The 25232-nt window shown below is 39.5% G+C and overlaps 1 protein-coding gene across 1 annotated transcript in view; it reads right to left on the bottom strand.

Annotated features, from left to right (window-relative positions):
* Window positions 1-1501: 1501 nt before the first annotated feature.
* The window catches only part of atp10b (ATPase phospholipid transporting 10B), a 258383-nt gene continuing 234652 nt past the window's right edge, over window positions 1502-25232 (bottom strand). The window contains 9 exon segments of the mRNA XM_072590568.1: window positions 1502-4676; window positions 4679-4919; window positions 6038-6225; window positions 8141-8245; window positions 9022-9102; window positions 13642-13842; window positions 14971-15096; window positions 15732-15808; window positions 17659-17962. Coding sequence (XP_072446669.1) covers window positions 4644-4676; window positions 4679-4919; window positions 6038-6225; window positions 8141-8245; window positions 9022-9102; window positions 13642-13842; window positions 14971-15096; window positions 15732-15808; window positions 17659-17962 — 1356 coding nt within the window. The 3' untranslated portion in view covers window positions 1502-4643.

Genomic DNA, 25232 nt, shown 5'->3' with positions numbered 1-25232 from the left:
TGAGAGGGGAAAAATTTAAAAGGGACCTAAGGGGCAATGTTTTCACGCAGAGGGTGGTGCGTGTATGGAATGAGCTGCCAGAGGAAGTGGTGGAGGCTCGTTCAATTATAACATTTAATGGATATCTGAATGGTATAATAATGGGAAGGTTTTTGAGTATATAGGCCAAGTGCTGGCAAACGGGACTAGATTAGGTTAGGATATCTGGGTGGCATGGATGTGTTGGATCGAAGGGTCTGTTTCCATGCTGTACGTCTCTATGACTCTATGACAACATAATCTTGTTAAAGGACCAGCATCATCACACTAACACAGCAATGTTAATGAGTGGGGCAGGGAATACATAACATTAACTGCTCCAGCTGTCAGCAGTTAATCAGAGAATGGCCAACATTCGAGACACTCTTCCAACTCCAGTTTGATTTAACCCCAACCCACTGCCCCTCATCTTTGATGGTTTGCATTGCCCTTAACACACCTTGTCCAATGGTTAATCAATTGGAAAGTTTGGGTAATCTACTGGTGGTGATGGAAAAAAAAAGTACTACGTGTGATTTGGTGATGGGGAAATGTATTGTTTAGCTGTATGTGAGATCACTTCTGGATATAAAAGAAAAAGACAAATGTACAAGGTTCTTGACCCCTACTGACTCAATTTTGATTTAGCCCTCTCTCTCTCTCTCACATTTGATGATCTGCGTTGTTCTTAATGGGCTCTGCATATAAACTAATTAATTAGAATACACAAATAATTTATTGGTGGTGGTTAATAGATGAAAAAAAACAAGGGTGATTTGATGCTGGGCAAAAAAAATTGTGCGTAACAGTACTTCTGGATGTTAAGAAAAGAAACATGAGGCTCTTGATGATCTGTTTTGCCCTTGTCAGGCATCACGCACAATTTAATTCATGGGAAGACATGGATGATTTAGTGGTGGTGGATTACAGTTGAAAAGTACCATGGTCAATTTGGTTGTGTGAATAAAAAGCCATTCAGTTATTTGTGATAACCTTTCAGCACATAGAGAAAAAAAGATGGCTCTTGTTTTACCAGCCTAGTGAAATTCTCTGGATTGCCTCAATGGCAAGATATCTTTTCATATATGAGGGCCCTAAATCTGCTCATGGTCTGACTAGTGCTTTGTAGAGGTTTAGCAAAACCTGACACTTTTGTACTGTATTTCATTTGAAAACATTCCCAAAATTCTACTTGCCTTCCCGATAATGTGTTGACCTCAGATGCTAGATTTTTTGTGGTTCATTGAACAGGACTCCCAAATTCTCCTGTTCTGCAGCTTTCTGCATGCTTTCTCCATTTAAATGACATGCAGAGACTCTATTCTTCCTGTCAAAATGCATGATCTCAGAATTTCCCACATGTTAAAATGCTACGAACAGGTGCAGAAAATAATCAAGAAACCCAACAGAATGTTGTCTTTTTTGTCTGGGGATGGGAGTATAAGGATACAGCAATGAAGCTGCAGTTATGCAAAACCCTGGTTATACCCCACTTAGACCCCACTTGGAGTACTGTGAACAGATCTGGGCACCACATTTTAGGAAGTCTTGGATATTGGATATATTAGCCTTCAAGAGAGTATTATGTAGATTTACAAGAATGATCGCTGGACTTCAAGGGTTAAGTAATGTGGAGCGATCGTACAAATTAAGCTTATTTTCTCTTGAATTTAGAAGGTCATAAAGTGATCTGCTTGAAGTCTTCAAGATATTAACAGGAAAGCACAGGTTAGATGAAGATAAACTATTTCTAGAATTCGGGTGGAGGTGTGCATAGTCCAAAAATTAAAGCCTGACTTTTCAGGAGAAATGTTCAGAAGCAATTCTACACACAAAGAGCAGTTGATGTTTGGATCTCTCTTCCACAAATGGCAGCAGATGCTAGATCAATTTTAATTTTAAATCTGAGATAGATAAATTTTTGTTCCGCAAACTTATTAAGGAACTTGGGCCAAAGGCAAGTATATGGAGTTAGACCACAGATCATCCATGGTTTCATTAAATGGTGGAACAGGCTCAAGGGGTTGAATGGTCTACTCCTATTCCTATTAAATTCCATCTGTCAAGTTTCTGGTTACTCACTAAACCTGTCTATATCCATCTGCAGACTCTATATCATCCTCACAAATTGCCATCCAACTAATTTTGCATCATCTGCAAACTTGACAAGTATTTGCTTTTGCCTCGTGCAAGCAAAGACAGAAAATGGAAACTCCACACAGATGGTCGCCCAAGGATAGAATTGAACCTGGGTCCCTGGTGCTCTGAGGCAGCAGTACTAGCCACTGTGCCACTGTGCTCCCCATTATACTATTATGCTCAATACATTTGATCATTTAGTTTTTTGGAATGCTATTTGTGTCTTCTACTGTGAAGGCAGATGCAAAATATTTATTCATCTCCTCTGCCATTTCCTCATTCCCCATTATTATTTCCCCAGTACTATTCTCTAAGCAGCAATGCTCACTTTTACATCTCTCTTCCTTTCCATGTATTTATATAAACTCATTGTTATTCCTTTTGATATTACTTGTAAGTTTTACGTTCAAAGTTTATCTATGTTTTAGCTCATTTTTTGTTGTTTTTTAAAACTTTCTGAATCCTTTAGCTTACCACTAATGTTTGCCAAACTCTATGATTTTTCTTACAATTTGATGCTATTCTTCCTGTTTCACTAGATTGATCCCAGGGATGAGGGGTTTGTCGTATGAAGAGAGGTTGACCAGTTTAGGCCTATACTCTCTGGAATTTAGAAGAATGAGGGAAGATCAAATTGAGGATTCAAGATGATAAAAGGTGTGGATAACATACACGTGGAGTGGATGTTTCCTCTAGTGGGGCATTCTAGGATGAGAGGACATAGTCTTAGGATAAGAGGTAGCAAATTTAAAACAGAGTTGAGGAGAAATTATTTCTCCCAAAAGGTTGTGAATCTGTGGAATTTACTACCTCAAAGCGCAGTAGATGCTGGGACAGTGAGTAAATTTAAGGAGGAGCCAGACAGATTTTGAATTGGTAATGGGTTGAAGGGTTATGGAGGGAAGGCAGGAAAATGGGGGTGAGGAGCATATCAGCCATGATCGAATGGCGGAGCAGACTTGATGGGCCAAATGGCCTAGTTGTGCTCCTATATGTTATGAATGTAACATCCTTGGTTAACCATGGATAGCTTATTCCCTCCTGGAATAATTCAGCCTCACCGGAATACTTCTTTGCTGTGAGCCATGAACTATGTTTCCTGTGCTGGGGGCCCCAAGAGAAGGCTATCCTCCCGGACTTAACTGAGGCTTGCTGATGATCGTGACAAGCTTCCTGGCTTTGTGTCTGACTAAGCTGAAAGAAAAGACAGAAGTCTTCTGAGCCTCGGAGCTCTGGCTGAAGTGGCAAAGTACGCAAAGGCAGGCCAGCAAGGCAATGCAAAGCAGAGATGCTGTGAGCATTCAGGCAGTCTTGCAGTGGGGAGTGCACACTATGACAGCAAGTGCAAAGCCCAGACTTTCAGTCTGGTTCAGTTCATGAGCTGTGTGCGTATCCCTGAGTGCACAGTGTCCTGTATGCAGATTGGAGATGTGACATGAGAGTTCTTAGATGCTGGCACATAACTGATGCCAAAGTTCATAGATATGGGATTTGTTTGAGTGATGCCCACGAGGCATGTACTGAGTTGCTCATGCCCCATGTCCAAAATGGTGACTCTTTGGAGCAAGCAAGGAGCTGAAGTTGTCAGGTGCCGATATTGAATTTCCATGTTGAGAATATTTTGGCACATTTGGCAAAATAGGAAACAGAATATTAATGAGACAAGTTGTGCCATTAGCACGCAATAATCCCCTTTAATTTATTAACTCGATGCTATCTTGTGAGAATCTCACCACCCTGCTTGTCAAAAGCTTAAATGGCATCACATTTTGCTTCCACCATAGAGGCTGACTTTACTGGACCCTTACCATGATTTGGTCACAAATCTTTCAATAAAGCATATCACTCAGTCCCTGACAATATTTCCCTCACTGAGTTCACATTCCTTGAGTGTGACTTTACCTCAGAACCAGAACATGAAGCATTGACTCTGCTCCCCATGCAATAAGTACTATCAACCTGCTCGGTATTTCCAACATTTTCTGTTCTTGTTTCAGATTTTATTATCCACAGTCATGTGCATTTCAATGATCCTGGTTATTTAAGTTCTTATGAAATCAATGAACTTACACTTAATTACTTTGGGCAGAGTGTTAAACAAAATCATTTAAATTTGCACAGTTAAGAACCAGTTGACTGTCATAAAGACAAACAAATATTAATGGCACATTTGGTAGGTTAATTCAGTTCATGTTGTCTTCTTTACATGAAGAGATAGAGAAGACTCAGACTCGCAGACTAGGTCTTTCGAAACTTTGCATGTGGGCTGAATGTTTTGTTCATTTGACACAAAAGGCACTTCTTCTAAAAAGGTAAAATGTTCTTTTAAGGTTTGTAGCTGTTTTTATTCCCAATTTAACTCTGACTGAGTGGGAGGAGAAAGACTTTCTCTTCTTTCCAAAGCTATTTGTGAATGCGGAGCTTCATTAGAATCCTCATTATTTCCATTTTGTTATCTTTTTCCTATGACACCTAATTTTCACACGCTATTGGTAGAATTCTGCATTTTCGCTCTCCCCACTGGACTGCAAGAAATAAATTGAGGATCATAATTACTTGACATTGGACGAGGGTGGTTGACATTTTCAATTGGTGATTGATCTGCAGAACCTGTTGAAGTCGAAGTATCATTTTCTGAGGTGTAAAGGCCTTTCCACTGTTTAATGGTTCGAATGCATTGTTCCCAGTCCAATTGGTCCAGTTGACGAGCTTTGAAAATGCAAGATGTAAACAATGTACCTTGAAGGCTACGAAATAAATACCTGACAATATAAAAGCACACATTAAAATTGTTTCTTACGTTTAAGAGGAGAGCTACTAACATGTCATCCTAGTTTAATCCAACTGCTATAAATTCATGAAGCTTACACTAGCAATTTCTTTCACTGTCAAATAGAGTTCCTTTTTATAAAAGCATTAAACAATATAATTCCCTGAAAAATGTGATAAAGCCCAGCAGATCTGGAGCTATATATGGGGTAATTTTAGTCACCAAAATGGGTGAGTTTGGATCAAGTGGGAAGTTAAAAAAGAATAAAAATCTAAATCAGGAACCCAGCCTTCTTTCAAAAGGGTCTGGGTATTAATGGGGAAACTGACCCACTCACTGGAAATTGTCAGTCAGGTGTCTGTGTGTTTCTAGTTATGTAGTATTTCTTCTGCAAACTTGTGCCAACTAAACTCCCCATGCCTTGGGAAACTCAAAAGGTAAAATGCAAGTAAAATAATATATTGCATTGGATTCATTAAGCAAGTGCCATCTCATTGTGGGTCAAAGTGAAATTTCAGGCCCAACAAAGCTGCCCATAAACATTGCCCAGTTCTACCATCTCTCTATGACAGCCGTCCAACATATCACTGTGTCCCTATGATTACTGGCCCCTACTGTGATTGCTGAAGTTCATATTGCTTCTGAATTCCTCACAACTTCCGGCGCTACCTGATCCTTCACATCTTCAATCTACAATCCCGTTAGTAAGGCAAACTCTTGCATCTATCGCCCATTGCATCTCCCCTCATAATCTCTGACTTTACTAAAATTACACCCAACAACATTCTCACCTCTAACCATGAATCCTCCAAACCCACACCTCATCAACCTTCAACATGTCACAATCTACTCTACATGCAAAAAAATTAGCTTGATTTGCTTTTATGGAGAATTTCATAACTGGTTATTCAGGCAAGTTTCCCAGAAGGGAATCTGTTTTTTTAAAAAAATGCTCCATGGCATTCAGAGTTACAAAGCACTGTCGCCGTGCATTGTTGGAGATGTAAAGTAGCTAATTTAGAAACTTCCTATCAGATTTTGAACATTCCTCTGTTGGTTATTCATCCCCTAACAATGTCCCCAGTCATCGTGAATTCATAAATAGATTACCTTGGTAGCAGGGCTAGAACTGGTGTGATGAGACAGATGAGGTAAAAGAGTGGATCGGTCATCTGACGTTGCATTATCCAGTAGGGATTAGACGGAGGGTTGCAGATCACACATTTGGCACAGTACACAAGAGTGATCAAAAAGTAGAATGCGATGCTCCCAATTATTGAAGTCCAATGCAGCCAAGTCTGTCAGAAAATGGTTAAAAATGTAAGATGTAAAATAGTCTAAAGGATACAGGCATAGATTTTCCTGACCTTGTCTCTGGTAAGAGCCTGAATCATCAATCGAAAAGGTCAGAAAAATTACATTGAGGCTTATTTCATTGAATTTCTGTGCTCTTATTTTGTCTCAGAATTTCCAAGGTTGTCCAAAGGAGGACAGAGCTAATAACGTTATGATCCCTGAACCCATGTCAATCAATGGGTCCACAATTTTTCCACAATAACCCAAAATTATCTGTACAATTATTCTTTTTCAATTGTTCAAATCCCTCCAAAATAAATGGATGAAATTCCAATGGAAGCCAGCAGACTTGATCATAGTGGCCTAACATGCATTGAATTTATGGTTGATACAGTGTGGCATTGGAAAAAACACAGCAGGTCAGGCAGCATCCAAGGAGCAAAAGAGTCGACATTTCAGGTATAACCCTTCTTCAGGACTGGGGAGGGGAAGAGGGCTGAGAGATAAATGGAGGAGGCGGGGGGGGGGGGGTTCTAGGGGAAAAGTAGTTGGGATGGCGCTAGGTGGATGAAGGTAGGAGGTGATGGTGATAGGTCAATGGGAAGTCTGAGGTGGATAGATGGGAAGGAAGATGGACAGACAAATCAGGTTAAGAGGGTGGATCTGAGTCAAAGGGTTAGATTTGGGATGTGTTGAGGGAGGGGAGATTTGGGAACTGGTGAATTCAATGTTCATTCCATGTGGTTGTCAGCTCCTGAGGTGGAAGATGAGGTGTTCCTCCTCCAGTCTGTGGGTACATGACCTAGCCACTGGTCAGCCTGCTAAATCTTTGGACCAGGAGAAAAATAACTTACATTCCTGACCTAGACAGATGCAATGCACTTTTGGTGTTCTGTTTCCTCTCAGGAAGACAATCACTCCACTGTACTTATTTAGTGATCAACAAGGTACAGTGGTTCAATAGAAAATAAAAATAATTTTGTCTTTTTGTTAATTTTTCAGAATTTACATTTACTCTATTCACTTTAAATTATTTTTGTATTTTCACTGTCTTTGGACAATATATATTGAAAAAAACCGTTAAAGTAAATATTTCACTCTTCACATAACTTGTATTTATACATTCTTCTCCTTTATTTCTCCTTCCTTAGGTTTGGAATGCAGCGTTCCTACATAGGGACAGACAGAAAGCTGCCAGGGTCCAATTGGGTGAAATCAATGGAAAATAATATGAGGCAGTTGGAATATTGTTTGATCCAATCTTGATAAGTTCATGGTGTTTTGGTTCAGGTTACGGTGGCTGAAACCAACATCCACATTGATTAACAAAATGTTCACTCGATCAATGTAAAAACTGGAATGGTTACTTTCTCTCTCATACAATCTACAGATTTAAAATCAAACTCAAAATTCCTTAATAGTTACTTCTTGATTCTTCTGTAATTCAATTTTAGTTTAATATGGATGGTGATCATCAGATGCAGCTAAGTTCTTAAAAATAAAAAGTCCAAATGTCAATACCTCAATTATCAACTTCATTATCCACTTCACTCTTGTAGTCTCTCCCAAACATGACCCAGCACATCATCAGATAACCTCCTTCCATAGAAAATATTAAGGCTTAATAACTTTAAAAGCTATTAATTATTACTCAGTTTCTGTTGCATTCTACATTTTATTTAAAGAACGAACAGTGATTATCTTCATTAATTATAATTATTTCTCAAAACTAAAGCCTGGAACTAAAATCTGTTTAGACATCCTGACCGTAAAACTAATTTCATATTCATGTCCTGTGCTAGTATGACAGACAATGTTTGCTTCTATCATAGCAAGGAGCTTTACTGGAAAATACTCAATGCATTTTTCCACTCGTTGAAGGACTATATAGTACGTATTTCTGAGATCTGTACTTACCCATGTTTTGGTTTCAATTGCCAGATGTGCTAGGATTGTAATAACGGACAGAGTATTCATGGGTATTCCAAATGTAAAGACATCAATATTTGAATCACAATAAGTCTTAAAAGAAAAAATTAATACAGTTATTGAGTCATACAGTCCGAAAATAGACCCTTCATTCCAATCAGTCCATGCGGAACATAATAATGCTGAACAAACTAAACTAATCCCACCTGCCTGCTCCTGGCCCTAACCCAATAAACCTCTCCTATTCATGTACTTATCCAAATGTCTTTTAAATATTGTAATTGAACCCATATCCAACATGTCTCAGGAAATACATACCACAAGAAAACCACACTCAGCGTAAAATATTTTTCCCTCATGTCTTTTTTAAATCTCTCTCTTCTCACCTTAAAAATGTGCTCCCCAGTCTTAAAGCTCCCCGTCATGTGGAAATGACAACTATAATTAACCATATCGAGTCTTTCTTGATAACTCAAATCTTCCCTACCTGGCAACACCCTGCTAAATCTCTTCTAAATCCTGTCCAGCTTAATAATATCCTCCCTATAACTGTGTGACCAGAACTGGACACAGTATTCCAGAAGAGGCCTCATCAATGGCCTATACAACCTCAGTATGACTTCCCAACTCCTATACTCAAAGGACTGATAAAGGCAAATGTGTCTTTATGTGACACAAACTTCAAGCAATTATGCACCTACACCCCTAGGTCCTTCTGCTCATCAATACTACCCAAGGTCCTACTATTAATTGATTAATTCCTACTGTTGGTTGTACCAAAATGCAATTAATGTTTTAAAAAGGTTATGGAGAAGATAAAATGTAAATCGATCAAAGTTAGCAGTGAGTAGGTTGGCTCAAATACTTACAAAGTATGGAATAAAGAAGCAGACGAGACTCTGATAAAAGGCATCCATCATGTTGATCCCAAAAATACAGAGATTAGAGACCTGGAAAGAAGGTGGGTTTGAGATGAAATTAACTTTGTTTTTCTGTGTGTTTTGAAGTTAGCAGTTTTGGAAAAGTGGTCAGCTGTAAATTTGTAACAGTCAAGGGACAGTGTATAGCAATAACTGTTACATTTGATCCTGTCTAGAAACAAGGCAGGACACTAGACTACTTTGATAAGGTAACCAGATCCAATCAAGGGCCAGACAGTTTTCGTCAGTGGGAAAAAGGGGCAGTCAAAGAAGGTGGCTTCATACAGAAATGTGCCGTTGTTAGCTTTGAGAAGCTGGAGACAGACTGGTGTTTCAGGAGCCATTCAACGCAGCTGCAAGTTGGGGCTTAAAGAAAGCTCTGACCAGCTGTTGCTTGGTGTATCTTGAAAGACTGGAGTTTGGAAAAACTGAGAGGCAGTGCCACCTTAGTGTGGCTATCCATCAGTGAAAGAAGCTGAGATTGTGCCTTTAATAAATATTGGAAGCAATTTAGAGAATATTGAGGGACTTAGTCTCATAAGTAGGGATTGATTTACCAGAATCAATAAGTAATTTTGAAACAGTCTGGGTTGAAGCAGCTTTGAGGGGTTATAAAGGACTGATCTTCAAAAGTAAAGAATTGAGATGTCTGTTATGAAAATGATAGCGTTTTAATAATCACCACTAATGTTTTTCTGAATTGCTAAGAAATCAATGGGATTGTCTTGACTGTAATTGCCATTTGATGTGCTTTGTGTGGTGTTTGGCGCTGTTAATCTGTAATTACCTCATGTTGATTCTGGATTTTGGATTGTGTTTTATACACATGTATTTAGTAAATTGTTCTATTTTTATAAAGTAATGTAGTAACATTTATTTCATTCAAAACTATGAATTCTTATGGCTTTATTCTCTTAATAAGTGCATTGTATTTGAAACTTTGTCTATTTTAGACAAAAGTATTACTGGTTCCTAATGAGATTATAATATCAGTTTGGCAGTCTTATCGAGGATCATAATGGATAGCAAATGTTTCTACAATTTTATTTTTATAAGTATCACATGTTGCTCATTAATCATCAACAATTAAATAGAGTCATAGAGATGTACAGCATGGAAACAGACCTTTCGGTCCAACCCGTCCATGCCAACCAGATATCTCAACCCAATTTAGACCCACCTGCCAGCACCCCGCCCATATCCCTCCAAACCCTTCCTATTCCTATACCCATCCAAATGCCTTTTAAATGTTGCAATTGTACCAGCCTCCACCACTTCCTCTGGCAGCCCATTCTATTCACTGTCTGCATGAAAAAGTTGCCACTTAGGACCCTTTTATATCTTTCCCATGTCACTCTAAACCTATGCCCTCTAGTTCTGGACTCCCCGATCCCAGGGAAAAGACTTTGTCTATTTATCCTATCCATGCCCCTCATAATTTTGTAAACCTCTATAAGGTCACCCCTCAGCCTCCGACGCTCCAGGGAAAAAATCCCTAGCCTGTTCAGCCTCTCCCCATAGCTCAAATCCTCCAACCCCTGGCAACATCCTTGTAAATCTTTCCTGAACCCTTTCAAGTTTCACAACTTCTTTCTGATAGAATGGAGACCAGAATTGCACACCATATTCCAACAGTGGCCTAACCAATGTCCTGTACAGCCGTAACATGATGTACCAACTCCTGTAATCAATACTGTGACCAATAAAAGAAAGCATACCAAACGCCGCCCTCATAATCCTATCTACCTGTGACTCCACTTTCAAGGAGCTATGAACCTGCACTCCAAGGTCTCTTTATTCAGCAACACTCTCTAGGACCTTACCATTAAGTGTATAAGTCCTGCTAATATTTACTTTCCCAAAATGCAGCACCTTGCATTTATCTGAATTAAACTTCATCTGCCACTTCTCAGCCCATTGGCCCACCTGATCAAGAGCTGAAAATGTGTTGCTGGGAAAGCACAGCAAGTCAGGCAGCATCCAAGGAGCAGGAGAATCGACATTTCGGGCATGAGCCCTTCTTCAGGGATGAGGAAAGTGTGCCAAGCAGGCTAAGATAAAAGGTAGGGAGGAGGGACTTGGGGGAAGGGCATTGGAAATGCGATAGGTGGAAGGAGGTTAAGGTGAGGGGAATAGGCTGGAGTGGGGGTGGGGGCAGAGAGGTCAGGAAGAAGATTGCAGGTTAGGAAGGTGGTGCTGAGTTCGAGGGTTGGGACTGAGACTAGGTGGGGGGGAGGGGAAATGAGAAGACTGGAAAAATTGAACTCAGATTTTTCCAGTTTCCTTATTTCCCCTCCCCCTACGTTGTCTCAGTCCCAACCTTCAAACTCAGCACCACCTTCCTAACCTGCAATCTTCTTCCTGACCTCTCCGTCCCCACCCCCACTCCGGCCTATCACCCTCACCTTAACCTCCTCTCCCCCAAGTCCCTCCTCCCTACCTTTTATCTTAGCCTGCTTGGCACAATTTTCTCATTCCTGAAGAAGGGCTCATCAACAAACGGTCGATTCTCCTGCTCCTTAGATGCTGCCTGACCTGCTGCGCTTTTCCAGCAACACATTTTCAGCTCTGATCTCCAGCATCTGCAGTCCTCACTTTCTCCATCTGATCAAGATCCTGTTGTAATCTGAGTAACTTTTTTCGCTGTCCACTACAACTCCAATTTTGGTGTCTTCTGAAAACTTACTAACTGTACCTCATATGCACGCATCCAAATAATTTATTTAAATGACAAGAAGTAGGGGACCCAGCACCGATCCTTGTGGCACTCCACTGGTCACTGGCCTTCAGTCTGAAAAACAACTCTCCACCAACACCCTCTGCCTTCTACCTTTGAGCCAGTTCCGTATCCAAACGGCTAGTTCTCCCTTTATTCCGTGAAATCTAACCTTGCTAACCAGTCTCCCATGGGGAACCTTGCCGAACACCTTACTGAAGTCCATATAGATCACATCTACTGTTCTGCCCTCATCAATCCTCTTTGTTACTTCTTCAAAAAACTCAATCAAGTTTGTGACAATGATTTCCCAGCACAAAGCCATGTTGACTATCCCTAATTAGTCCTTGCCTTTCCAAATACATGTACATTCTGTCCCTCAGGATTCCCATCAACAACTTGCCCACCACCGACGACAGGCTCACTGGTCTATAGTTCCCTGGCTTGTCCTTCCTACCCTTCTTAAAGAGTGGCACCATGTTAGCCAACCTCCACTCTTCCAGCACCTTACATATGACTATCGATGAATACAAATATCTCAGCAAGAGGCCCAGCAATCACCTCTCTAGCTTCTCACAGAGCTCTAGGCTTCTAACTGTCTGTCTAACTGATCCATGCGATCTGATAAGATTCTCAACCAACAGCATTTATTGCCGATATAATCCACAGTAACCCTTAAACTCTATTTAAATTCCCACATCTGACAAGAAGTGCATATCACTCTACTAAAGGCCATTTTTGCTCGTTCACAATCTACAGACCCAGAAAATAATACCATTTTATTCCTCTCCAAAACAATGCCCCAGGTTAAATTAATAGTTACGGCTTATATTTTAAGTTTAATCAAGAGACATATCTCAAAAAACATATAATAAAGAAAGAACCCACTCTACTCACTACTGCAGATTTTCTGTAGGTCCCATTTAAAAACAATACACTTATCTGCTTCTATGCTGTGAACTTCATCCAAACAGTTCCTCCAAGATTAGTTATGAATTTCCCTGTTTGTTAATTTTCCCAGACACACTTCGATGTCCAGCGATACATGAATTCAAATAGCAAAGGCAGTAACTGTGCAGGTTCACTGCTGTGTCAGTTTCTTTGTCTCTCTCTCCTGCACTGACCTCACCATGTGCTTCCTTTGTCTGTACTTCTCCCTTTTAAAACTGCTGTTGTTTTGACTTTTTTTTCCGAAGTTCCAAAACAATGCAACAGCATATAAAACAGCAATTGCTGCTCCTGGAATTTGAGGAAATCACCTTCAACACCTAAAATATCTCAATAAAGGAACAGTTGTTACAGCCAGAAATTTGGATTACCCTGAAACGTTCTTTTTAAACACTGATATCCTCTAACACCTTTACTTTCCCTCAACATTACTTGATTGCACTTTAACACAGTATCTTAGACAAAATAATACACAATAAAATGATTCATGCAACCCAATGCTCCTCTGAAAAATAACCCAGATATAATTTCTGGAGCATTTGAGAGATCCTAATTCACCCTACGACTCACCCACACAAAGTAAGACCAGATTTAAAATTGATTCAGAATCTTTTAATAACTATTTTCACAGCATGCAAAATCTTGGCTTCCTTCTCCAGAACATCATAAAGGTGCATTGTTAAGCTTTGGTTTTGATCTTGAGTCCAAAATAGTTCGAGACTTTCTTTTTGAGAAACAATGCTTATGACAATAAGATGTGTAATTCATTTGGTAAAGTAATTTTTACAAGTGAAAAACTGTCAAATAACATTCAGGACTCAAATACACTTAAATGAATTTTAGCACAGACCTTACATATGTTTTTTACATATAGTAGGCAATCATACTATAAGTGTTAACTTTACCGCAGACTGTTGACCACTTTTATACAGCTCGGGGAATTCCAAAAGCAGTCCTGCAGAAATATCTTTGTCCAGTATTCCACACAGTAATGGAGGCAGGGAAGTGAAGAAAAGATTGAAAAAAATCATCAACCAATAGTCAATCATTGTTGTCCCAGTAAATCCACAGAAAAACTGGTACCAGAATAAGAGATTCACATAGGCCTGAGGGGGTGAAGAAATGAGAAACAAAATCAGAACATAAACATTATTGAAAAAGTGATACAAAACTACTAGAGTTTTAAAATATAATTTTATGGGAAACTGAGGAAGTGAAAAGTTAATATGTTAATATTCAGTGACACATAATGATGCTGGAAAAAAATATTGCCAGTTTGATTGTACTGAACTTCAACGTTAGGGGCTCCAATAATTTACGTAGTGATCTAGATGCAAGGCGAAGTCCTCATCACTCCGTTTAAATAGTATCATTCAATCCAACTTCAATGCACTTCTTGCATCACTCTACCATTTCTACTGCTAACACAACTACAATGTTTGTTTTAATTGCTCCAGCTTTCCCTGAACTGCGTTTTCATTCTAACTTGTCTCAGAGCTGTCTTCAATTGTTGCTTAGCATAATTCTTCACATGCCGATTCAATGCTGTCTATCAGGTTCGGTGAACTGGCCATGCTAAATTGCCCGTAGTGTTAGGTGCATTAGTCAGGGGTAAATGTAGGGGAACGTGTCTGGGACGGTTTCTCTTCAGTGGGTCGGTGTGGACTTGTTGGGCCGAAGGGCCTGTTTCCACACTGTAGGGAATCTAACCTAATCTAAAAAGAGGCCTTCATGGGAAAATGTTTAAGCAGCAGCCACAAAGTACGCACTCAGTTGATTTTTTTTTCATGACGCTGAAACATGAAATGATGACATGCAAAAGTTCCTCAAGTTGTCATAACTGCTATGAAACTGGTTGTGAGGCAACAATTTTATGAAAGAGTGTTTAAATATATGGAAACAATTGCATAAACAAGTGCTAAAGTGCAGTGTTACACTGCCTTCTTAGTGATCTCTGCTTCATGTTTTTACTTCTGCTGTCTGAGGGCAATTTTGAAATTCTATCATCTTTGTGTTTATTTAAAACTGGCAACAGAAGTTCTGATACATTTATATATTTAAACGTTTGAGGTTGACTCTGCCAGAACTGTCATGATGGGACCTGAAGTTTAACGTTTTGCTAGATGATATCAATAACCAAATAACTGTGAGCACAAAATGCAAAAAGCTTCTGATGGAAAATGGACTGGTATGTTTGGGTGGGATATGGAAAAAGGTTAACTTTATTCACTTACCACATTCTTGTAAAAGAAGTAAATAGTCATATTGGACAATCGAGTGTAGCACCAGTGACCATGCACCAGTAGCAGTTTTTTCAGATGTTTGAAGTGAGAGATTGAAAAATCACTGGCCATCACAGCCTATCAATACAGAATACAAGTGGAATGTCAGTGTTTGTTAGGTATCATGCAGAACTGCACAGCATACGCAGCAGAGATATGCAACTCAACATAGCCACGTCCATGTTAAATTACTTACAGTGTGGAAACAGGCCCTTCGGCCCAACAAGTCCACACCGACCCATAACTCACCCAGACCTACATTTATCCCTTCACCTAACACTATGGGCAATTTAGCATTGCCAATTCACCTAACCTGCACATTTTTGGACTGTGGGAGGAAACCGGATCACCCGGAGGAAACCCACACAGTTAGTCGCCTGAGGTGGGAATTGAACCCGGGTCTCTGGCGCTGTGAGGTAGCTGAGCTAACTACTGTGCCACCGTGCCGCCCTACTACATACATCTACATAAATCCTGTTTCACCTTCTCTTGTGTCTCTAAATCCTTCTTATTAAATGATCAAGATCTGTGCAAAATATTCCAAAGTGTTATGAAGGGAGGACAACTCAGCATGAATGCACAGATTAATTTGGGGAGTAATTCATACCATTATGGAGCTGGAAGGGTGTTATGCTAAACCACTGTACCAACCAACTTTTCAGCAGTATCCATTTTCGATTTGATTAGCACAGGAAATTTAGGAAATACTGTACCTGCATTCCTTCTTGACCAAAGATTCCAACACCCACATCAGCAGCTTGGATCATGCTGACATCATTGGCCCCATCACCTGGAAGGTGAAATATATTGTTGCAGAGTTTATTAGTTATGCACAGAATGATCATGAATTAGGTATGCTTTTGCCCTGCATTTTCAGTATTTCCAATAACAGCAAACAATGAAAGGTGTACAAATTCAGAGATTGTGTTTTGCACAGCTTTCATTGGGTAACATGATTTAATATCATACTAAACTTGTTCACTGTGATACAGAACAGAATTTCTCAAAATTACATGAATAAACTTGAGTTAGGATTGACTTCCCACACAACTAATTCTGATTTTTAATTTAATAATGGCATTTAGATACAAGAGGTAAATAGATATTTTACAAACATTTTTCACATTGATTAGCATAAAGTAATAAAGATAGCCAGGAACAAGTCACTTGCACATGCTCTCATTGAGAAATGCATGTTATGCTGGGATGAATTTTCATGTCTTCAACATTTGTAAACATTGAGAAATGCACACATTTAGACTCTTGTTTTTAATTAGTCACCACTGTCTGTTAGCTTGAGCCATATTAACTAGTTTCATCAGGATTTTGGTCTAGGACACAAAACTATCTTCAATTTACCACCAAGTGGCAGCCTTACTCAGAGGCCAGATGATTGCTGGTGTGGGACGTTGAAAGGTACTAATGTACTTCTGACAGCACTACAATAGGATCTCAAGTTGAGTTGGTAGATTTTTATTCAATAGCAGGTTAGAAATATCTTTTGCGAATATTGTGTTGTGGAATGGCTAATTCAAGTCAAATCATATGTTTTTACCTCATGAATCTTAACCAATTAATTGCAGTGTTGAGTATTATTCATTGCTAAGTGCTCTGACAACATGATTTTATTAAAATAAGGAACTGTGGATTGCTGGAGATCTGGAACAAACTAAAACAGAAATTCCTAGAGAAACTCAGCTGGTCTGGCAGCATCTGTGGAGAGAAAGCAGAGTTAATGCTTCAAATCATGGAATCACTCCAGTGATAGAGGCCATTTGACCCATTGCGTCTGCACTGACCCTCTGAAGAGCATCCCACTTAATCTCTGTGATAACACATATATCATGGTTTATCCACCTAGCCTGCAGATCCTGGACACTACAGAGCTACTTTTAGAATGGCCAATTCACCTTAGCTGCACATCTTTCAACTGGGGGAGGAAACCAGAGTGCCTGATGAAAACCTACACAGACACAGACAGAACGTCAAACACCACACAGTCATTGGAATTGAACCTAGGCCCTTGGTGCTGTGAGGCAGCAGAGCTAACTGCTGTGCCACCATACTGCGCCTGTTTCAGAAAGATTTTGAAGAATGATTCAGACTTGAAACGTTACTTTTGTTTCTCTCCTCACAGATGCTGCCAGACCTGCTGAATTTCTCTAGCAATTTCTGTTTATTTCTTATACGGTTTTATTTAAGATTTGAAAAAAATCTGAATTTAATTATTTAGAAGACTTTCATTTAAAAGGAAAGATTTGTAAGCGTAAAAAATGCATAAAACATAATCATTGGCAATTTCACAAACTTCAAGCTAATGATGGTTTATATTGTAATTTGATTTTGATACTGATCATCTTAGTTGGGAATCCAAAAACACCCAAAGGTTGTTTGTTTGGTAGTTTTGCTTAGATTGATCACATGTGAAAAACTATAAAATGCAGGCATTCACATAATTCCCAGTGTGCAATGGGGCTAATTTTATTCACAAAATGAGAAGGGGGAGGGATGGGAACATTTAGGGGACACAAAACATTCAGATCTAATTGCATTAAGGAAAGCATTAATTTCAAAAATACCAATTAAAAATGTACATATTTTTACCATTTATTTAAGGAATAACAATAAAATGACACATACCTATTGCTAATGTCATGACATTTAGGTGATCACGGACTAGCTTGACCACTATGCTTTTCTGCAGAGGAGTGCAACGACAACACAGCACAGATTGGCAACACTTTACAAGATCCAGGAACTTCTTCTGCAGATTTCCATGGAAGATTACACTCAAAGTCTTTCCATCAATCACTAGACCAAAGCTGGGTTTGAGTACAGAGGAAACAGGTGCAAAGTCCATTGGTACATTGGATGTGGTGCTATTCACTACTTTATACATTCTCATTTTGTCCACGATGCAATCCAGTGAAGATTCACAGGTCTCCTGATAATTAAAGAACATTCAGATGAAAAAGTAGAATATTTGAATGAGTTATTGTTAGGTTTATGCAGCTACTGTCTGTTCATCTCCAACACTCTACAGGACAGGGCTATAAGCTATTGCTAAGTATTCAATACAATATTTGATAGATCATTACAAATAGGGATGATATAACCAAGCTTGGTTAAGCTTTCATTTCCACAGATAAATTTACAAACACTTCTGGGACAAACTGAAGTTTGGAGAGACAAAGTCCTGGGTGCCCTAGCTATAAAACCCGCAGGTGACATATATGCTACTATGGCATCAGTGCATACCCTTTCAACCTCGTGACGGCAGACCATGGTTGCAAGACATCCATCAAACTGATTAGGTCAGTTTCTTTTCCTTTCTTTCATTTGATTTCAAGGCATCACCACACTTCACACTAATGTGAACAGCTAAGCAAATATCCCTTCAAATTGCACTCTAGGGAAGGTGCTAACCCAAGTTTAAATTATGCATACCATATTCACCACATGGTAACTGTTTGCATACACAACTCCTTTTGTCTATTTTACCAGGATAGTACCAACACTTCTGAAGTCACCTGTTCCCCATCACCTGACACACCACACTTGTCCTGTGGTCTCCTTTGGATTTACACAACATGGTTGCAGAAAATGGCATCCCTAAAAGAAAGATCTCTCCTCCACCAACAATAATCCTCATAATCAATGTCAGAATACATGTGTCTCAGGTATAATGTACCTAGCAACTAAATAATATCTAGCAAATCTATTTATTGTTGAGCAAGATTGAACCATCTTCTGCTGAAGATTACAAATGGGCATCTTTCTCCACCTGGTATCTGTTGCTTTATAATAGCAGCAAGATGGATTGATGGCAGTGAATTTACTCAAAACATCCCAGATGATTCTAGCAGAACCTAACACAGACAAGCATGTTTTGTGTTTTTATTCTGTGGTCAGGTGGCCAGCAGCAGAAATGGTTAAGTGCTACAGTAAAGCATGCTGTGAATTTGGGTCAAGCTAGTTTAAACTCTGCCCTCGATTAAAACTGCAGCTAGGACATGTTGTGACATGGTGTGACCTGTTTTGTAAGCTATGACCTGCAATTTCCAAATAAACCATGTGTCATTGCAGTCAACTAGACAGACTGCCACCTATTACCTTGTATAGAATATGGAATGTGGCTATTTAACATTTAGGAGTTTTTTTTATCATTAATAGTCCATTAGCTTAGATAGAAAAGCATGATCAGGGTTTTGGTCAATTCATTGGCTGAGTGCCAAAGGTATTTCTGTGAGGACACATTTTTGTAATAAAAGACAATAGAACAAAGGATTCTCAGGAGAAACCTTCAAGACCAACATGTGAAAAGTACATGTCCTGAAATGATCTTCAGAGAAGACAAAGAATCATAAGGTAAGATCTACATTGAGAACAAAGTTGACCATTTTACTTAAACTGGGATAGTATTTGTTTGAAGCCCAACTTATGGAGTTAAAGTTAAGGATAGGGTTAAATGTGAATTAAGTCAAAGTTAAGGTTAAGTGAAGTTAAATGAAGTGAGTTAAAGTTGAAGTTATGCTAGGTGAAGTAAGAAATAAATATTGCAATGAATGTAAGTTTTATAAAAGAGTGAAAGAACTGTGGATGCTGGAAATCAGAAACAAATACAGAAATTGCTGGTAAATCTCTGGCAGTGTCCATGGAGAGAAATAGAGTTAACGTTTTGGGTCCAGTGATCCTCTTTCAGAACATGGAGTGCAAAAGGCAAAGACACATGGAAGATGAACTATATCATGTTGCAGTGTCCTAGTAACTTGTTGAGGTAGTGGAATATATGTTTTATATTGAGTATTGGTACTTAAAGGATTAAATAAAGAAGGGTTTGTTGAATCAATTTGAGTTGCCTGTTGTTTGTCACATAAAGGATGTGTACCTGGATAAAAGATTAAAGTATTCCTTTTGGGCAATAATTCACAAAAGGTACAGCATTTGCCAATAGGATTCAACTTATTGGTACTGTTTAATTAAATTATATGGTTCTTGTGACACTGTTGGTGCATGGGCAAACAGATTTGATATACTGTTATGGTGTAGGATGGGTACTGGATTGAAGGGCTACTTCTTTACTTGAGGCTGAGAGAGATGGACTAGGCAGAGTGCAAATAAAAGTACATTAAATTTAATCAAAACAAACACTTCGATGACATTGCCTTCTCCGGCAGCATAGGAAAATCCATAGTATCAACCATCATACTGCTTTCATCTAAGTAGTTCTGTTTTTAGAATTGTCCCTCCCCAGGCAATTATGGAGCAAAACTGTGGAGTGCAACAAGCAAAAACACATGGAAAATATTGTGTTGCAGTGTTCTAGTCAACTTGTCAAGGCAGTGGAAGTGTCCTTTTAAACTGTGAAGGTCTTTTTGATAATAATACCTCTGAGGCTTATGTCACATTGTAACATGCAGTGCTGTTTTCTGGGCCACTTACAATTAGGGTCATTATCCATGCATGTAAAGGTCGACTTAATTACAACAACCCTGTTTTTACCAACTTATTTCTTAAAGAGGTCGGGGGGGGGGGGGGGGGGGGGGTGTGGAGTAGACACATTTTAAAAAATGAATGTACTTTGAGGATATCTAGTATATCGTCTGTTCATAGATTGTGTGGTTTCCATGTCAACATACACTTTATACTTTTAAGGTGTAGAAGCCTTTCCTGGTAGAAGAAGTGGAAGGGATGGTCTGTGAAAACTTTAGAGAGCATTATGGGTGCCCCCCCCTCCATTACATCCTGGATGTTGGCCAGATCTCCACAGAATTCACATGGAGAAGCATCAGGTGATACAGTTTGGCTGCAAGAACATGGATAGACAATATAAATGAAACAATCCACAAATCTAAACAGGATGCAGGAGCAGAGGGGCCTAAGTGTGGACGTGCTTAAGTCATTAAAGGGGTGAGGATAGATTGACAGAGCAGGTAGTAAACCAGACAGTATTCTAGGTTTATTAAGAGGAGAATAGTGTAAGATTAAGGAGATTTTGGCCAATTTACATAAGGTATTGGTTTACAAGAATGGTTGCAGGGATGCTCAGTTTAGTTATGAAGAGAAATTGGAGAAGTTGAGATCGTTTTCCTTGGAGCAGAGAAGGCCGAGAGAAAATCTGATTAACTGCTCAAAATCAACAAAATTCTGACAACCACCTGATGAAGGAGCAGCGCTTCAATAGCTCGTGCTTCCAAATAAACCTGTTGGACTATAACCTGGTGGTGTGTGATTTTTAACAGAATTCTGGATGCAGTAAGTAGAGAGAAAATGTTCCAAATCAGAAAGGAATTGAGAATGAGAGAGCACAGGTTTAAACTAATTAATAAAAGAAACAAAAGTGATAGGAGGATGAAGTTTTCCACACAGAGAGTAGCCGGGGTATAGAATGTACTGCTTGAGAGTGTGATAGAGGCAGGTTCAATCAAGGCATTGGAAAGGAAAGCAAATGGTTGTTTGAAAATGAAAGAATGTGTAGAGTTACAAACAAACAGGAGAATGGCATGACATGATGGCTGAATAGTGTCCTTCTGTGCTGTAACTATTTGTAATTCTATGAATTAGATGGTTTTATTCCATTATTACTTTGCTGTGAAATCACATCGGATGAATTCCCCAGGTCTGAGTTAAAATGAATTAAGAAACTAACAATTGCAAATGAGCTGATATTACAGAGATCCTCTGTGGCTGACTGAAATATCCTAATGCCATTAAAGTGGAATATAATCATTATCTTTATAGCTGCAGAGATAACAATGCAGGCAGATAACTTGTGAGAAGTCAATATTCACCACCTGGCAGAAACTCTGAATTGTCTCTTAGATAAATGCTCTTTGCTTACTTGCATGGGACTTGCAAATCTATATATTCTTCAGGAGACAGTATTATCTTAAACAGATTTGGGCGCAAATCTGTTTAAGTGCTGTCTCAATCCTGTTCCTTTTTTACAATGGCATATGAAAGGTATGTCCATGAAGAATGCTGTCAAGAGGCCTGTCTACACCTATCACAAGTAAACACTAATTTCTTAAGAGGCTAATTATGAGGAAAATGGCTTAAATCCTATATTTTCCTGGTTTAGTCAAGTTCCACATCATCTAGCTACAAAATCTATTGCAAAGGTCAACTTTACTCCAAAAAAACAAATACATAATCTGCTGCTACTGTTCAAAGTTGGAGCTGCAAAGTTTCCAAGTACATTTACCCCATTGGTTTGACATTTACGAGAGACCAGGAACCACAAATTAAACTGTAATACGAAGCAGAAAGGAAAGGTTAGAAAAATGCCAAACACTTATTTGAAAATGTCAACAGTTTTTAGGTTAGAAATTACTTTGCTTTAAAATAACCTGGTTGCCACTTTCTGCGATGGTAATCTGTCAACGTGTACTTTTAAAGAAAAAGATTTGATGGAGCCAAATATTTCGATATGTGTTCATTTGGTGTAACTTCCTATCAAAGTCAGAATGTGTTTTCTCTCACTATTGATAGTGGGGAATAAAATAAATAAAATAAAATCGTTGGCTTCTTCTCTGACAGATAGCATGAGATACTGTGCAGGTTCCTGTACTCTTTCAGCACCTTCAGTCATGTAAATGTACTAGATCCACCAGATTGGAACTGGACATGTTTGTCCATATTCTAATGATGAAAGAAGCACATTCATCAGGGTGTTCAGTCTTATTTTAAATAATGGAATGACACATAGTTATAAAGAGGGAGAAAGAAGGGTAGTTTGAGGGTTGGGGCTGAGACACATGGAAGTGAGGGTAATGAAATGTCCTGTTAAATTTAATGGCCTTTTTTCTCTACTTCCAAAATGACAATCAACCAAATTGATTAACTGGTTCTATCCTGGGTGAGAACATGTGCATGAGAAGGTCACAGCTGGGGGATTACGTGTATGCCTGTGTTGCTGTGCGTCTGTGTCATTGTATGCCTGTGTCTCTGTGCGCCTGTGTCACTGCACACCTGTGTCTACATGCAAAAGACATTGGAGCAGAATTAGACCATTCAGTCCATTGAATCTACTCTGCCATTTGATCATGACTGATATATTTCTTAACCTTGTGGTCCTGCCTTCTCCCCATAAGCCTTGAAAATCAAAACAGCTCACAATATTCCAAACACAATCTTCTACTACCTCAGCAGGAGATCCCTGTTGTTGTAATCTAGCCCTCTCAAAATTAATGTGAACATTGCATTTGCCTTCTTGACTGCCAACTGAGCCTGCATATTAACCTTAAGAGAATCCTAAACCAGGACTCTGAAGTCCCTTTGTGCTTCAGATTTCTAAAGCCTTTTCCAGTTTAGAAAGCAGTCCATGCCTATATTCTTCCAACAAACATGCATAACCTCACACTTCCCTGCATTGTATTCTCACTTCTTTGTCTACTCCTTTAGCCTGTCCAAGTTCCTCTACTGCCTCCCTGTTTCTGTAACACTACCTGTCTCTCCACTTAACTTTTTGTCATCTGCAAACATAGCAACAATAGTCTCATTTCCTTCACCCAGATCGGTAATGTATAACTTGAATAGTTGTGATCCTAACATTGACCCTTTTGGTACTCCACTAGTCACTGCTCCACTGGCTGCCATCCTGAGAAAGACCCATTATCTGTATCGTCTGCCTTCTGCCAGTCAGCCAATCCTCGATCCATGCCAATACCTTGTCCCTATCACCATGGGCTCTTATCTTGTTTAGCAGCCTCCTGTGCAGCATCTTGTCAAAGGCTATCTGGAAATCCAAATAGATCATGTCTACTAGCTCTCCTTTGTCTAACTTGTTTATCTTCTTCTCAAAGAATTCTAACAGACTTGTCAAACATGATTTTCCCTTGATGAAGCTGTGCTGACTCCATCCTATTTTACTATGCACTTCCGAGTTCACTGCAATCTCATCTTTAATAATGGACTCCAAATTCTTACTAATGACCGAGGTCAGGCTAATTAGCCTATAGTTTCATGCCTTCTGCCTCCCTCCCTTTTTAACAGGAGTGATATATTAGCCATTTTCCAGTCCTCTGAGATTCTCCTTGACTCCAGTGAATCCAGAAAGATCACGACTAATACCTCTAAAATCTCCTGAGCTATGTCCTGCTGAACTCTGGGCTGTAGTCCATCTGATCCAGGTGATTTGTCCTCCTTCAGATTTCCCCAGCACCTCTTTCTTAGTGACGGCCACTACACTCACTTCTACCCCCAACTCTCCTGAAGTGCCGGTATGCTGCTGGTGTCTTCCACTGTGCAAACTGCTGCAAAGTACTGATTCAGTTCCACCATGACTACCAGGCAACATCTTTGTTGACCTTTTCTGTACCCTGTTGTTGTGGTTCTGTTCGCCGAGCTGGGAATTTGTGTTGCAGACGTTTCGTCTCCTGTCTAGGTGACATCCTCAGTGCTTGGGAGCCTCCTGTGAAGCGCTTCTGTGATCTTTCCTCCGGCATTTGTAGTGGTTTGAATCTGCTGCTTCTGGTTGTCAGTTCCAGCTTTCCACTGCAGTGGCCAGTATATTGGGTCCAGGTCGATGTGCTTATTGATTGAATCTGTGGATGAGTGCCATGCCTCTAGGCATTCCCTGGCTGTTCTCTGTTTGGCTTGTCCTATAATTGTAGTGTTGTCCCAATTGAACTCATGTTGCTTGTCATCTGAGTGTGTGGCTACTAAGGATAGCTGGTCATGTCGCTTTGTGGCTAGTTGGTGTTCATGGATGTGGAACGTTAGCTGTCTTCCTGTTTGTCCTATGTAGTGTTTTGTGCAGTCCTTGCATGGGATTTTGTACACTACATTGGTTTTGCTCATGCTGGGTATCGGGTCCTTCGTCCTGGTGAGTTGTTGTCTGAGAGTGGCTGTTGGTTTGTGTGCTGTTATGAGTCCTAGTCTGGCTGTCAATTCAGAAATGTTTTTGATGTATGGTAGTGTGGCTAGTCCTTTGGGTTGTGGCATGACCTCATTCTGTTGTCTTTCCCTTAGGCATCTGTTGATGAAATTGCCGGGGTATCCATTTTTGGCGAATACATTGTATAGGTGTTCTTCCTCTTTTTGCAGTTCTGGTGTACTGCAGTGTGTTGTGGCCCTTTTGAACAGCGTCTTGATGCAACTTCTTTTGTGTGTGTTGGGGTGGTTGCTTTCGTAGTTTAGGACTTAGGACTTTCTGTACCCTCTCCAAATCACCCACATCCTTCTGGTAGTATGGTGACCAGCATGATATGCAA

The sequence above is a fragment of the Chiloscyllium punctatum genome, chromosome 20, assembly GCF_047496795.1.
Source record: "Chiloscyllium punctatum isolate Juve2018m chromosome 20, sChiPun1.3, whole genome shotgun sequence".
In the NCBI taxonomy this organism is placed as follows: domain Eukaryota; kingdom Metazoa; phylum Chordata; class Chondrichthyes; order Orectolobiformes; family Hemiscylliidae; genus Chiloscyllium; species Chiloscyllium punctatum.
This window is presented reverse-complemented; position numbering and strand designations above follow the sequence as displayed.